This window comes from Colletotrichum graminicola, assembly GCF_000149035.1.
Source record: "Colletotrichum graminicola M1.001 genomic scaffold supercont1.4, whole genome shotgun sequence".
Taxonomy (NCBI): domain Eukaryota; kingdom Fungi; phylum Ascomycota; class Sordariomycetes; order Glomerellales; family Glomerellaceae; genus Colletotrichum; species Colletotrichum graminicola.
In genome coordinates, this window is record NW_007361008.1 from 1,263,795 (window position 1) to 1,278,334 (window position 14,540).

The 14,540-nt window shown below is 54.0% G+C and overlaps 4 protein-coding genes across 4 annotated transcripts; 2 read left to right on the plus strand and 2 right to left on the minus strand.

Annotated features, from left to right (window-relative positions):
• Window positions 1-303: 303 nt before the first annotated feature.
• GLRG_01678 (glycosyl hydrolase family 20) lies at window positions 304-2,178 on the minus strand (the record flags this gene model as incomplete). Its single annotated transcript, XM_008092363.1, has 2 exons — window positions 304-729; window positions 778-2,178. 2 exons carry the CDS (start codon window positions 2,176-2,178, stop codon window positions 304-306), a joined length of 1,827 nt encoding a protein of 608 aa, XP_008090554.1.
• A 3,541-nt stretch (window positions 2,179-5,719) lies between these two features.
• Window positions 5,720-7,279, plus strand: GLRG_01679 (uncharacterized protein; the record flags this gene model as incomplete). The annotated part of the gene is made up of 2 exons (XM_008092364.1): window positions 5,720-6,096; window positions 6,148-7,279. 2 exons carry the CDS (start codon window positions 5,720-5,722, stop codon window positions 7,277-7,279), a joined length of 1,509 nt encoding a protein of 502 aa, XP_008090555.1.
• Window positions 7,280-8,076: 797 nt separating this feature from the next.
• On the plus strand, window positions 8,077-10,022 carry GLRG_01680 (protoporphyrinogen oxidase; the record flags this gene model as incomplete). The annotated part of the gene is made up of 3 exons (XM_008092365.1): window positions 8,077-8,526; window positions 8,599-9,198; window positions 9,264-10,022. The coding sequence occupies 3 exons, from the start codon at window positions 8,077-8,079 to the stop codon at window positions 10,020-10,022; spliced, it is 1,809 nt and encodes a 602-aa protein (XP_008090556.1).
• A 511-nt stretch (window positions 10,023-10,533) lies between these two features.
• On the minus strand, window positions 10,534-13,992 carry GLRG_01681 (mediator complex subunit MED14; the record flags this gene model as incomplete). Its single annotated transcript, XM_008092366.1, has 3 exons — window positions 10,534-11,995; window positions 12,048-13,237; window positions 13,291-13,992. 3 exons carry the CDS (start codon window positions 13,990-13,992, stop codon window positions 10,534-10,536), a joined length of 3,354 nt encoding a protein of 1,117 aa, XP_008090557.1.
• Between the last annotated feature and the right edge of the window lie 548 nt (window positions 13,993-14,540).

Consider the following 14,540-nt stretch of genomic DNA (forward strand, 5'->3'; position numbering starts at 1 on the left):
CGAGATTACCTGTGTCGTCTTTTTGTCGCAAGCTTCCGCAGGACATCCGGACGAACCTTTGGTCCAACGGGCCCGACCCTGAGTCCCGACGGCGCTTGGTTGTTGGCTCGACGGTTGAGTGCCCAAGGTACGTAGTGTAACTTGCGAACAACCCCCGGCTTCCCACGCTGCTCCCTGCATGGTCCGTTGATCATTCATGTAATGTCATTGGGCGTCGTGCACAAGGCCTGGCCATCTAAAGAAATGTACTGGAAAGTATATACCAAGTGTCCGAGTTGCCTCGTGACTCCTCGACCTAGGCCCTTACATGGGCCAGGCGCACTCGGTCGGGTCGCCTTGGGTGCAGAAAGTCATCTGCACCGGCTCCGATCTCACGCCCCGCGCAACCATTCTCTCCCTGAACTCGGCCAGTCTCGGTGCCGCATCGTACTGGCTTCTGTTCTGTCCCGTCTCGTCCCGCCGACCCGACCACAACACTTCGCCGGCCGCGCTGGCCCTCGGCCACAGGATCCCGTCGATGCTGATGGGGTCGATCGTCTCGCTCCATGCGGCCACCTCGCCTCCGAGCACGAGCTCGGCCTCCTCGTCGGTGAGCTTGGCTCTCGGGTCGTGCGCGTACATGAGGCGCCATCCCTTCGCTGGCGTGCACCAGTCGGCGAATGGGAAGAAGTTCTCGAAAGCCGCTCCGTTGTCGAAGTTCAGCCAGTGTCCTCGGCCGCAGTCGGCGTACTATCTTGTCAGTCAATCACCCCGCCAAGTCACGGTTTGCACACTCACCCAGTAGTTGTAGTTGCTGTCAATCACTTTATGGCCCCTGCTTGTCAAAGTCTTGACAGAATCGCCCCCTAGCCATGACTGGATGACAACGTCGTCTCCGAGCGTGATGTTCCAATGGAGCGGCATCTCCTCCCATACAAAAGGCACGAGTCCATGCTTGCGAACTCGGGCGTGGTTCTTGTCCATGAATTTCTGCAAGAGGGGCTGCAAGACGTCGCTCGAGTTGGATCTGACTCCCTCGTCCAGCATCGAATCATTATTGTACAGCTCGTCGCCACCAGTGTGAAAGTATGCCGAGTAGGGGTTGACCCTCGGCAGGAGGTCATCAAAGAGCTTGTCTAGGAACTCATCCACCCTGGTGTCGTTCATCTTGAAGGCGCCGCAAGGCGGCTCCACGCACCACCAGTAGTATGGCTTCTCGTTGTAGGCCACGATCAGCTCCGGGTATGCGAAGGAGACAGAGCCAATGTGGCCTGGCATGTCAATCTCAATGATGGGCTCAATTCCTCGGTGAACTGCATATTCCTGGATCTTCGCCAGGTCCTCGGGTGTGTAGGAGAGTCCCTTTCGGTAGGCGCCCTTGGCAGACAGGTCCGGCATCGCAGGAATGTCGAGCGGCCATGACTGCGAGTCCGTGGCGTGAATGTGGATACGGTTGAGCTTATTCCATGACATGGCGTCTATCACCCTCAGGACGTCTTGGACTGGAAAGAAGTTTCGCGCCACATCCAAGAGAATCCCGCGGTGGGGATATTCCGGCGCGTCTTCGATGGCGACAGGGGCCAGCGGGGTGTACCAGGAAGTTCCTGACGTGTGCTGGTAGAAGAGTTGCACAAATGTCTCTAGCCCTCTCAGGACACCGGTGGAAGAATTAGCCACGAGTGTGGCTGAGCCGTCCTCGGTAATGTTCAGAGCGTAGGACTCGTCCACATCGCCGGCAGCTGGCTTAAACGTGCAGGGCTCGTCCTCGCCGGTTTGGGTGATCTGCAATGACTTGACCGATTTCTTGTCTGTCGCATAGATGTCCGGTTCGAAGTCGCTATTTTTCTGATGAAACTTCCACGGAACAAAGTTCTGCTGGAAAATGGCACCCATGGCGCGTGATACGCCACCCTGCACGATGTCTTTGCTGTCAAAGGTCGATCCTGGGGCCGGGTTGTAACCATATGTGTAGGGCAGCTGCGCGTGGAATAAATTCTCAGTAAGTCGTGTCTCGTCGACGGGGGAGGGATTGGAAGAAGAGAGCCAGCGTACAGATCCTCCATTGTATGTAATTTCCAGTGTTTGGCTTATGAACAGAACATCTTTGCCAGTAGACAGCTTTTTAGGCGCCGGCCAGATACCAGCGTGGGCTTGGTCTAGGGCGAGAGAGAGGGAGATGAGTAGAAAAGAGGATAACATATTAGCAAAGTTGGAAGGTTGGTGTGGGAAACGAAGAGGAAGAAAAGAGATATCCTGGTCGAAATTAGGGGGCCGAGGCTGCTTAAGAAACAATGGGGGCAAGCGCGGCCGTGTTTGCCCTGCAGCAGAAGAAAGACATACGAGAACGCAGCAGTTGCCTGTGGACGTTCTTTGCCTCCCTTCAAGGATACCGTGCAGCCAGTCTAGATGGGCTGTTGGTGGTTGGGTAGCAGGCCGACCAATTGGCAGTGTGCGACTGTATGTGCCCGCCGGCCACGGAGCAACGTTACGTCAAGCTGGGAAGCTTGATAGATAACCGGCACCACTTGCTAATCGACGGAGGGGAGGGGGGCTGGTTGATCGTGGGGGAGATCCTCGGGATGATCCGGTCTGGTGGAGTGGCGTAAAAAAGAAAACAAGATTGAGAACTTGGAACTTGGGGCTTGGTAGACCGGCGAACAGGTCTTATGTAGGGCAACTCGCAACCCATAGTGTTGAGCTAGGCAATGGAAATGGTACGACTAAGTGTGTTGAAATTCTTCACCCTTTGCCCAAACCTCCCATTCTTGATAATTCAAAATGACAGGCTCGGCTGTGATCTGTTGTTGACGAGCAACTGACAAGGGATAAGCTTTCAAGATGACTCGAGGCTCAGGGTGATGATGGTAGTATCAAGCCCGGATGTGGTTTATCGATGACAATGCAGGGTCGTAGATGGAAGATGGCGGCGAAAAAAAATGTTTCGAAACAGCCGGCAGGGCCAGGTGGGAACGAGGACAATGATATTTAAGGTTTGAAAGTGGCCGAGCTCAAATCACAAAGGCGCAAAACAAAGCCCTCTGATGATCAATAGGGGTTTATCGTAGGCAAATACGGATAGCAAGCAAGCAGATGAATTCTCGCAGTGGCCAGAGGGGCCCAGGTCTGTGCATCGTTCTGGATATTATGAGCGACCATTAATGATGATCACCAATGTCGGTCGCCCTGAGGTTCATGGCAAAAAGCCAAGGTAAGGAGAACGTTGGGCGAGGAGGGGAAGGGGGAGGAGGAGTCGTACATAGCCAGCAAACGCCAACCAACTGTCGTGGCGGCGGGCAGCGGCACCGACGAACCTCGGGCATGCACCACCCTGGTCGGTGACTAAATAAGTACTCGGTAATTACCTAGCAGATCTGATCCTTCAACGCCACATGCAGGACCTGAGAAGAGAGCATCCCTTTCAATCAGGCGCTTGCGGCTGTTGCCTGCAGTGGATACTAAGTACCTATGTAGGCCGGGCACCGGGATAAAGACCCCTCTCGGCTGCCCTCCCGGGAAGCACGCAAATCTCCACCGCCGCTCTCTGGGTCCCGCTTCTTCTTTATGCTGCTTCTCCGCCCGGGCCAGCTCCGCCATGGGTGCAAGCCGTCGCAATGGATACTCTCGTGACGTTTGCGTCTTGTTGGTATTCCAGAGCCTCTTTCACTTAGCCTTCGGCCTTTCTTCCCCATTGTAGGCTCTCGTTGCTGTCGAGGATGGGCAAATCGACCCTCAATAGTGCGGCCGTATTGCGCCTTGACAATACAAATTGTCTCGGGCTCTGTGGCCTGCCCTCTCCAAGTCTCTCGCAAGCGAACGTAAAAAATGCAACAGGAGTAAATGATGGAGTCCTGATGGGGTCCTGATGGGCAACTCTCGCGGTAAGGCACGCCCACACTGGCCAACTCTGTCAGATAGCACGCCTCACCGCAAAATGTAAGGAGGCTCTTTTCCAAACAGCAATATGCACGTTCTTGCGTGTATTGTTCGGTCGCTTTCAGCGGCTGCTTCCTTTAATGTTACCCAGAAGACACAAGAGGATCATGCCTTTTTAACAAGGTATCATTCCTGCAGAGTAACTGTCCCAGTTGCATAGGTAAAGAGCCCGGATTCTGGGCCAAGAGTCAAGCACCCAGCAGACATGCAGATGAGTAACATTACTAACACCCCACCCCCGTCAATGTCAACACTTCGCACAGAATAATACCTAGTCCTTGCCAGGTCCTTGGGATTACTTCAACCAGATTGTGATGACAGAAGAAAATTGATTCTACACAGCATGTATCATTTTCATGGAGCCATGATCGCTCTTGGGCTTCGGGAATTATGTACCAAGGGAAGCTGCAGACGAAGTGGAGCAAAGGTGCGCGCGTCCAAGAGGCTCAGTCATTGGTTTAGGCCGACTGTTTCTCGAGCTGCCGGCCATTCGGCTAGTGGCCATAAAATCTGCAACTATTACTGACCAACAGAGGGCTGTCATGCTAGATGTGGGCGAAGATACGGGGTATCATTCCGACCTTCTACGGAGCTCACAAAACCTGCCATACTGACTGACGCCTTTCGAACTTGTCGTATAGCCCACAAAGCTGGAGGAGTTTGCTTGCATGTGTCACCAAGCGCAAGCCGAAAGAGCCATGTTTGGCCATAATTCATCAACGTCATGTACAGTAGGGTGCCACAAGTCTCCTGACACCTTATAGTGCGCCACCTTAACTTCACTATAAAGAATACACTATATCTTAATATATTAGGTATAAAAGTAAACTATAAAAGCTATACATAGTTACTTAGGTATATAAATTATATTATGCTATTTTTAAAAGTATACTACTTATATAATAATAAATATATTAAGTCTAAAATAAATAGGTTTAGGTTTTTTACTTTTACCTTAAGAAAATATAGTATTTATACTATATATATCCCCTATAAGCTTACTATCTTTAGAAAGTAAAAAACACTATACTTTTTTTTTTTTTTACTCTTATAAGTAAGTAAAATAAGTATTTAGATATAAAATATATAGAGATTTAGTAAGGCTATTTAGGAAGTATTCTTTCTTAATTTTAAGATATCTAGTTAGCTTAGTATTACTTATTATAAAGTCGTGCTTTAGATGTATACTGTGTATATGTCAGGAGACTTGTGGCACCTCACTGTAATTATATCCACACAGTCGCTCGCGGCTCCAGGTGCGGCACTGGCTTAGTGTAGTCGGAAAGAGGCTGGAAGGCAGCGCCGTTGCGCTGAATAATGTACCTGAATTAGTCAAGCCACACTTGGAATTCGCCTGAACCTTCTCCGGTGAAGGAGACGACCACACCTTCAACCTGCAGAAAGCTCACGTGACACTTTGCCATTCACCCAATCAGAAGCGCTGCTATGGAGCACCCTCTGAATTCTCCGTCATGTCCCAGACCGTTCTCTGGTTCACTTACCTATCTCCATTCACTTCCTCCATCATACACAACATTCTTTTTGTTGACTGTGTCGGCTTACAACGTCATCTCTTCCCCACACGTTTTCTTGCCTATTATATACCCCAACGTAGGTGGCCTGATCCTTCTGCGCGCTTTCCTCACCGAAACCCCGACAGCAGTCCCCGGCGCTGCCCTTGTCGAATTTTACTACCGACCAGCAACGCGTCTCGCCTTCCGGCTCTCCTCCACCCCCGCCGAACCAAGACCCGTGTTCTCACCCGCAGCTTCTTGACGCGATACTCGCCACACCGGCGTCAATCAAAATGACGGTTCAGGTCGTTCTCAATACCCCGCTCGCGGATGCCTTGAGCGCCGCCATTCAGCCAAAACTCGTCGAGGCCGGCTGGGCATCAGGCTCTGACGACGACGCTGCGCTCGTTGAATACATCATTCTCATGCTCGTCAATGGTCGCACGCAGGAGCAGATCGCCACCGAGCTCGCAGCTGACCTCCTCGGCCTCGGTCCGGAAGACCCTGGCGCCGTCGACTTCGCGGCATGGTTGTTTCAACAAGCGGAACATATCAATGCGCAACTGAACGGCTCCCAGCCGGCAGGCAGTGATGCAATGTCTGGCATGTCCCAAGGGAACGGCGACTTCGACACTGATATGGGCGCGAACGATGGAAATGAGTTAAACGCGTTTGTCTTCCCCCTAATCCATGCGGCTCATCAGCCACTAACTCGCCGCAGACCGACGGGCCCGCGTTCCATGCGAAACGGCCCCAACCCGAGAGGAGGCGCCCGCGAGAAGCGCATGCTCGGCTACATGTCCAAGGCTATGGACAGATCAGGCGACTCAGTTCTCCACCGTGTTCGTGGCAACGACAGAATCAACTCGCACGCCCGCGGACCCCCCACAGGCCCCAGAGGCGGCATGGGACGTGGCGGACGATCGATGAACAACCGTGGTGTCAACATTCAAGCTGGTCTGAATGCGATGGCAGGCATGAACGGTCAGCATGGAGGACCGCCTGGGATGAACCCCATGGCTGCCGCGTGGGGGATGCCGCCGCAAGGACAACCTTCGCAGATGGACCTCATGGCGATGATGGAGCAACAAGCACAAATGATGTCTCAGCTCCAACAACAGCTTATGAACCAGTCTGGTGGACGAGGCGGACGCCGCGGAGGCAAGTCACTATTTGACCGGACTCAGAACTCTCGCGGCGGTTTCGGAAACCGTCATCACCAGTCCAGAGACAAACAAGACACGGCAATGGGAGAAGGCGGTGAAGGAGACGATATTGATATGTCGCAACCGAAGCGCGAAGCTCCCAACCCGGACGAAACCGTCTGCAAGTACAACCTGCACTGCACCAACCGGGATTGTAAGTTTGCGCATCAATCTCCTGCAGCACCACCCGGCACCACCGTCGACATTAACGATGTTTGCACCTTTGGTGCTGCATGCAAAAACCGCAAGTGTGTCGGTCGTCACCCATCCCCGGCGGCGAGACTTGCCCATCAGAACGAGCAAGACTGCAAGTTCTTTCCCAACTGCACGAACCCGAGGTGCCCCTTCAAGCATCCCGAAATGCCATTATGTCGCAACGGCGCTGGGTGCACGACTGCGGGCTGCAAGTTTACACACGTCAAGGTCAAATGCAGATTCAACCCTTGCAAGAACCCTCACTGCATGTACACCCACGAGGAAGGTCAACAGGGCGTTTTTAAGGACAAGGTTTGGACTGCCGAGGGGAACAACGATCACGTTAGTGAGCGTCAATTCGTAGATTCGAACGCTCAGGCAGAAGTGATTCTCCCAGAGTCGGGGGGTGCTGTCAGCCAGGAGCAGACCAGTGCTCAGGAAGTTATCAGCTAGGCGAGCATTGTCTCCATGGAAGGACTCAACTAAGAGAATGAGAGGATGGGGTGAAGAGTCGGTCAAATGTGGAATGGCGTCTCGCAGCGGAACTGTGGTATACCCTTGGAGGACGGTTGCGGGCTCACTCGATTTCGTGGCCGCCAGCAGGCTTTCGGAAAACCAGAGAGGCATTGGCGGGATGGAAGTGGCGACTTTTTGTATGATAATTTGGACGACGATGTATTGCCGAAGCGGTATGGCACTATTGGCGTTTGCGGGTGCAATGATTCCGATCATTTATAGACGTGGCTTCGGGCAAGCTGATACGACTCAGAGGACTTCAAAACAGCGGTCCCCGAGAGCGTTTGGGGCATAGAATGCAGTTGTTTGTCTGGCCTCACCTAACGTTCCCATCTTTTATGTATCATGTCCAAGATACTGCGCGTCATCACTCAGCCACCGCGGTGTCAGTACTGTTCCGCCTATAAGTATATATCAAACCTTTTGACTCGCGCTTGGCCTACTCATTTTCAGAGATTAGAAACAATGAAAAATATTAGGATTAGATCATGCCAAAACGGCATCTCAAATGCTACAATGGACTGAGAAACGAAGCGGGCATTCAGGGAGCTCTCTTGGTTCATGCCCCACCCCCGATCACTGTTCGCCGCGAGACCCTAGTCCATGTCATGACGCCACTTTGTACCGCGAACAATTCAACCTGAAGGGCCGACGCTCCCAATTTCTCTTCTTTTCATAAGGCTCTCCCTCTACTCTCCCTACTCGATGATCTCGTACAGATCTACAATGCATTCATGGCTCTACTGAGGTCCTACAACTCGCAGCGCTTCTGCCGCGCAGCGACTCGCAGCACCCGATGCAGTGCCGGCGCCGCTGGCGGCCTCCTTGCTACGGCGCGATTCTCGACGAGCTCCCCTGCGCGACGCCAGGAAGCGCCGCACTGGAGCCCCGATGCGGCGCCGCGCTCGAAGAATAACGCAAGGGTGCCGAAGGAGGTTGCCGTCATCGGCGGCGGCATCACGGGCCTGACGACGGCGCACTACCTGGCGAAGCTGCTCCCCGAGACGTCCAACATCACCGTGTACGAGGCGGCGAACCGGCTGGGCGGGTGGATCCATACGCAGGAGGTCGATGTCGAAGTGAATGGGCGGAAGAACACTGTGCGCTTCGAGCGCGGGCCGCGGACGCTGCGCGGGATGGGCAAGGACACCTGGAGGTTCGACGATTTCGTCCTCTTTGATCTGGTTAGTCCACGTCTGTTTCCGCAGTCAAGTGCTGAAGGACCATTGTTGCTGACCACACGCTTCTCCAACTAGATGAGAGACCTCGACATGCAGAGCGAGTACCTCGGTATCAAGTCCCCGCCTCGCTACATCTACTACCCGGACCATCTGGTCCACATGCACCCGAAGAACGTGTTCCGCGAGGCCGCCTTCAAGGGCGCCATCCCTGGCCTCCTGGCCCTTCTCTGGCGCCGCGCAAAGGCCCGTAAAGAGCCCGTTCCCGCCGACATGTCGGTCACCGACTTCATCCGCTTCGCCACTGGCCGCCCCGAGTTGACGGACAACCTGGCCTCGGCTATGATCCACGGCATCTGGGGCGGCGACGCCGACCGGCTGAGCATGCGCAGCTTCATGCCTGGCCCGTGGTGGCGCTTCTTTCAAAAGGGGGAGCGCGACGACTGGGTCACCATCCCACGCAGCGAGGCCGGCTTGCTCGAGACGTTGGCCAAGGACCAGGAGCTGCAGGGCTACGCGCGGGCCGCGCAGAAGGACCAGCTGGTGTTCTTCAAAAAGGGGCTGAGCGACCTGCCGAACGCCCTCGAGAGAGGGTTGAGACAGAGGAAGAATGTCATATTCAAATTGGGCGAGCCCGTGACGGACCTAAGCTTCAATCACGAGGCGGCTCAGATATCTGTGAGCAATCCCATTTTCCCCTCTTTTGTAGTCCAGTACTCGGTCGCCTAACATCCCCCTCTCAGCTCTCGACAAAGGCCTCCAAATCCCCGGTGAGATTCGACAAGGTCATATCCACAACAACCAGCAACGCCCTGGCCGCCGCGACCAACAGCGCCCTCCCCTCCCTTGCCAGGTCCCCCAATGTCTCCATCATGGCCGTCAACCTCTGGTACCCGCAGCCCGGCTTGAACGCCTCCCACCCGGGCGTCGGCTACCTTGTCCCGCGCGCCGTCGACTCGAACCCGGAGGGCCTTCTCGGCGTCTTCTTCGACTCTGATGTCGTGCCTCGTGCGCCCTCGGAACCCGAAGGCACCAAGTTCTTCGTCCTTATGGGCGGGCACTACTGGGACCAGCACGCCTCCCATCCGACCGAGGAGGAGGGCATAGAGATGGCCAAATCTGTTCTTGAACGCCACCTCGGCATCTCCAAGACCCAGCCCGCCTTCGCCATTGCGAGGTTCGCCAAGGATTGCATCCCGCAACACCACGTCGGCCACGGTGAACGCATGCGCCGCGCCCACGACGAGCTGTACGCCGCCTACGGCGGGAAGCTCGCCGTTGCAGGCGGATCGTATACAAACATCGGCGTCACGGGTGGTATTCGCGCCGGTTACGATGTGGCCGTGCATGTCGCCCAGTCGGAGCAAGCTCACGTCGGCGACACCGGTCTGGCGCAGTTCCGTAACCGGCAGACGGACCTGTTCCAAGTACCGCGGGCGCACTTGAAGTCCATCGGGCGCGATATCGAGGAGACGATCGGGTGGAGGAACTACCTCCGCTGAGTGGCTGAGGGGCACTCTCTCCAAGACATTCATGTATTATACATCTTACTTGTACGCTACGACGAAATAAAAAAGCTTAGATGGAGCGAGAATTCTCGGATGAAAATCAAAAACCGGATATGCCAATTCATTTAGTGTACTCTCTGGCGGAGGCTATTGAATTAGCCATCATGCGACACTAAAGCACACCGACGTTGATGAGTTTACACGTTTATGAGGTATCGTTGCGACTTTCTACTAGTCGTGGGCGGTTGGTCTTATCTTAAAGGCGTGCGCGTTATCCGCGCCATCTGTGTCCCTCACTCTCCTGTGTACCCTTCCCTTGGTATCACGACGCCACCACTGATGAAGAGAAAAAAAACAAGCGAAAAGAATAAAAAAATACAGGTGGCATTCCACCTTGCTCGCTGGTCGGTTATGTGCGCCTGCGGGCTGTGAGTTGCCCCATATCGAGCCCTCTGCTGTTTTCTTTTGTTGCTCACATGCCGATACCGAACACCGGGATCAATATCTAGTCGAGCACCAAAGGCGCTTGCTTGCTCCCCCCGCTGCTCCTGTTGCTTCCCTGGCTCACGCTTGTGGGCTGCGTGCTGAAGGACTCGCTGGCCGAGAATGTCTGGCTCGATTGTGTCTGTGCCCCCTGTATGGAGGGTGCCTTGCTGATGTCACCGGTCACAGCATATGCTCGTACAGCATCGTCGAGCTTCGTGAGCAACTGCATGGTGCTAGGTCCAGGAAGGGCAGCTGCGCCCGTCGTGAGACCCCTCCATCCGTCGCCGTGAGATTCCCATATCCCCTTCAAAACCCTGTTGAACTCCTCTTCAGGGGGTGGTGGCCCGCCCGGGCCCGGTGTCGCTCGGGTGAAATGCCACCAAACTTCACTGCGCCGCACCTTGCCTCTGATTTCTAGGCCGAGAATTCGCTGTTGGCCGTTGGGTCCAGGCAGAGAGTAACGGAGGGCAATCCAATCGATGGTCCTTGCAAAGATCTCTAGACGACCTTGGTTCGTCGTTGCCAGTGGTTCCCACTTCGACTCGATGTTGTCAAGAGTTTTGAGAATCGGTAGCAATAATGGCATGTAAATGAGTATTGCTTTGAGACCATTCTGAGTGTTGACAAGAGTCGTGAGTAGATCGAGTACTCTTACGTGCGGGTTTCCCCTTTCCAAGTACATCCGTATGTCGCTCTTAGCCAAGTCGAGGGAGACCCGCCAACGCTTGGGCTTTTGGATTGTGTCGCTTTCGCTAGGCATTTTGATGTCACTGTAAGTGAAAATGACTTGCCGGAGACTGACACGCTCGCACTTGACGTCGCCCCGTGCCTTGCCCATGGCTTCGAGAAAGCCCACGAGGCGATCAATGGACTTGACGTGGGTTGTCAGAGTTCTCAGAATAGGTTGCCCAACCAATTGGCGAATCCGAAAGATGAACTCGCCCCTCCTAGGGTTGAAACATATGTCCCGGTCGATGCGACCCTTTAGCAGCGCAAATTTCGCCTTGTCCTTGACTCGAACGATAGCGTCAACTACAGTATTGAGTCGGACGTTCTCAAGCGCCTCAGCGCCCGAGTGCGCGTTGCCATCTGGGCCCTGTGTGCCCGAGGGTTGAGGTTGAAGCCCCTTGAACTTAACCTCAATTTGATCCTGGGCCCAAGATGAATTGTGGTTGCTGGACCCGTTCGGTGCCTCTTTTGATGTGTTATGTAGATTGGTCTCGGATGATTGCAGTATCTGCGACAGTCTGAGAAGCAGGGACGGGAGCCGAATTTGTTGCGGTAATGCGTAGTTAGTTGACTCTCTCCTCAGGTACTTAACCTCCCTTTGGTGCAGATCTTCCAGATCAGTGGCTTGAGTGATAATGCCAGTAACGAAGAGAGTCAAATTCGACCAGAAAGCATCATCCAGGTCGGGTTGCCCTCGGGTAAGTTCTAGCTTGGTTTGAAACTTGATTGGACGTGCTGGCGTGTTGCGGTCGCTATGTTTGTCAGTCATACGCTATGAGCAGTGTTCAAGGAGGGCAAACTCACACTTCAAGCAACCACCATTCATCCCCGCTCAGGCTCAAGGACACCATGACAAACCATTCCTGGCCTAGACCTTGACGCTGCAGGAAAATGGTCTGGAAGGCCTCGCGAGTCCGAATGATTTGTTTGATGTCTTCACTTCCAATCGGGCTTTTGCAAGCCCTCCAGCCCACGCTCCGTCCTCTGCGATTGAACTCTTCGATGACATAACCCCAACGAATGTTTTCCAGACAGGTGACGCCATCCTCAGCAGGATCTTTGCCACCGTAGTTGAGACGGTTCTCGCCGTTGAGTGAGTACTTTGTATGAGGTTTGATAGCTGCAAAGCCGGTCACCGGTTGGATAATAAGGGTGACATTGTCTCGCGAGCCTAGTTGCATGCTCAAAGACGATTCCATCGGCTCTGTTCGTGAGATCTTGAGAGTCATGGAAGACTCCCTCTTCACGAACCGGGGATATGACAAAAGTTTGTTGTGGATGGAAGAGAGAATATGCTCCACATGTCTGGCGACGGCAGTCTTGAGCAAATCCTCAGCGCACAAGTTGTCGACATCGAATGGCAGGAAGACGTCTCGGACCTCTTTGTTGTCCCGGTACCATCGTGCAACCAGGCGACTGGAGTGTTTTGGATCAGTTTGCCCATTGGTCTTTTTGGCACTATTAACAGCAACCATGACCCAGCTCTTGGGCCCATTGGGTCCGTACCGAGTGGTCCAGTACTGGAGGGCCAGAGCTCGGTTTAGGGGTTCTACCATCAACGTTCCGGTCCATGTGCTCCGACTTAACTCGAGAGCCTGTCGTCTGAGTTCGTTGATCTTGTGAGTGAGGACGAACTCGTGGAGGAATCGATAGCATCCCTCTAGGCCGTCTTGACCGAGAATCTCGTTGACCTTTAGCTCGAGGTATGACACCAGAGCATCGGAAAGCTTGCTCGAGGATGGCGAGAAGGCAAACCGGAAGTCAATGAACCAAAACTGCTTCGTAAAATCCTCATCGGCGATGGTCAAATCCACCTCAAACTCACCCTTCACCTTGAAAGTAACTCTGCCCGACTGTATGGTGTAGTTCTTGAACTGATGCGGTATCTTGTCGTAGTCGTCCAGATTCAGGCGCAACGAGAGCATGGTGTTGAGATCGTCGATCCACTTCAGCTGTTCTTCCGGTGTCAGGGGTGGCGGCGGATTGTAACCCGGCTGTGGTAGAGCGTTAGTAGAGAAACTTCTGCTGTACGGTGGGGTTAACTGACCTCGGGAATCCATGACGCTTCACCAGTCGTCAGAACCTGCAAAGCAGTCTTCAAGTCGGGATTGGGGAGCCGCGCAGAAATGAGGGATCGCTTCAAGTCGATCAACAAGTCCTGGCAGAAATCAAAGAGCATTCGCTTGGAGTCGATATGCGCCTTGATGTCAATGAGCTTGCTGACAGCCTCTGCGTTTCTGCTCCAGTCCGTGATAACGAGAGCCTTGACCCATTTAGAATGCGCATCTTGAGCAAACTTGAGCATAAGCATCTTCCTTCTCTTGTTCCCTTCCGACATATCGTCCGGTGCGTCAGTACCGTGGGGTGTGTTTCCGTTCACAGCAGGTGGGGCCCACTTAATGGCCGCCATGTCCAAGATCGTTTTCTGTAAATCCTCGTGGGTGCGTTGCGCGAGTCGCGACACGATCATTGACAATGGGATGTATCCCTGTGTAATGTGGACGATTTCCTCGGGTAGGTCGTTCATCCTCGGTTTTTGCTGCAATGTAAGGCCGGTAGACATCTGGGATTGCTGCTTGCCCTGTGAGTCCGGAGCGCCATTCGCAATGTTGTCTGACGCTGGTGTTTCGGCCGGTGCCTTGCCCTTGTTCGGCGATGGTTGGCCCTCCATCTTCCCACCGTTGATACCGTTGGCCTTCATGCTTCTGTCATGATTCAGGTGTGTGCCGTTCAAACCTCCATTCTCCATGTTGACGATTCCAGGCATCGGGGGAGGGCCCTTCCTGCCTTGTTGCCTGCCTCACGACCGGCCCCCCAAAACACGGACTGGCTTTGTTCCTCTCTGTGAGATGACAGGAATTCGAATAGTCCAAGAGGCCGTGGTAAGCGAGCGACGGAGGATGTTAAAGGACCGATCCCGTTGCTAGGTGGCTGCGAGACGGGATGCAGTCATCAGCGCCGGATGCGCAAGCCGGCAGTGTAGCGCAATCACATTAACTGAGCAACCGCAGTTGTTGGGCGAGACGCGATGCAAAAGTGTGTTGTTTGATCGTCGAAGTATGTAGTTGGCAAGCGCAAGCGTGGTGTCGTGAGAACGCGATTGAATCGCAATCCGTGGAAACGACCTAGCGTCGATCGTTGATGGGGGAAACGCGATATCGATATCAGGATTTTATCGCAGAAAAGCCAGTCGAGGCCGGGTTACTATTCGGAGATTCGAATGCGTGGGCGTTCAGATGGCACTGGTTGCGGAGGGCGCAAAAAGAATCAAATCGTCGACTACCGGGCAATTGGGAA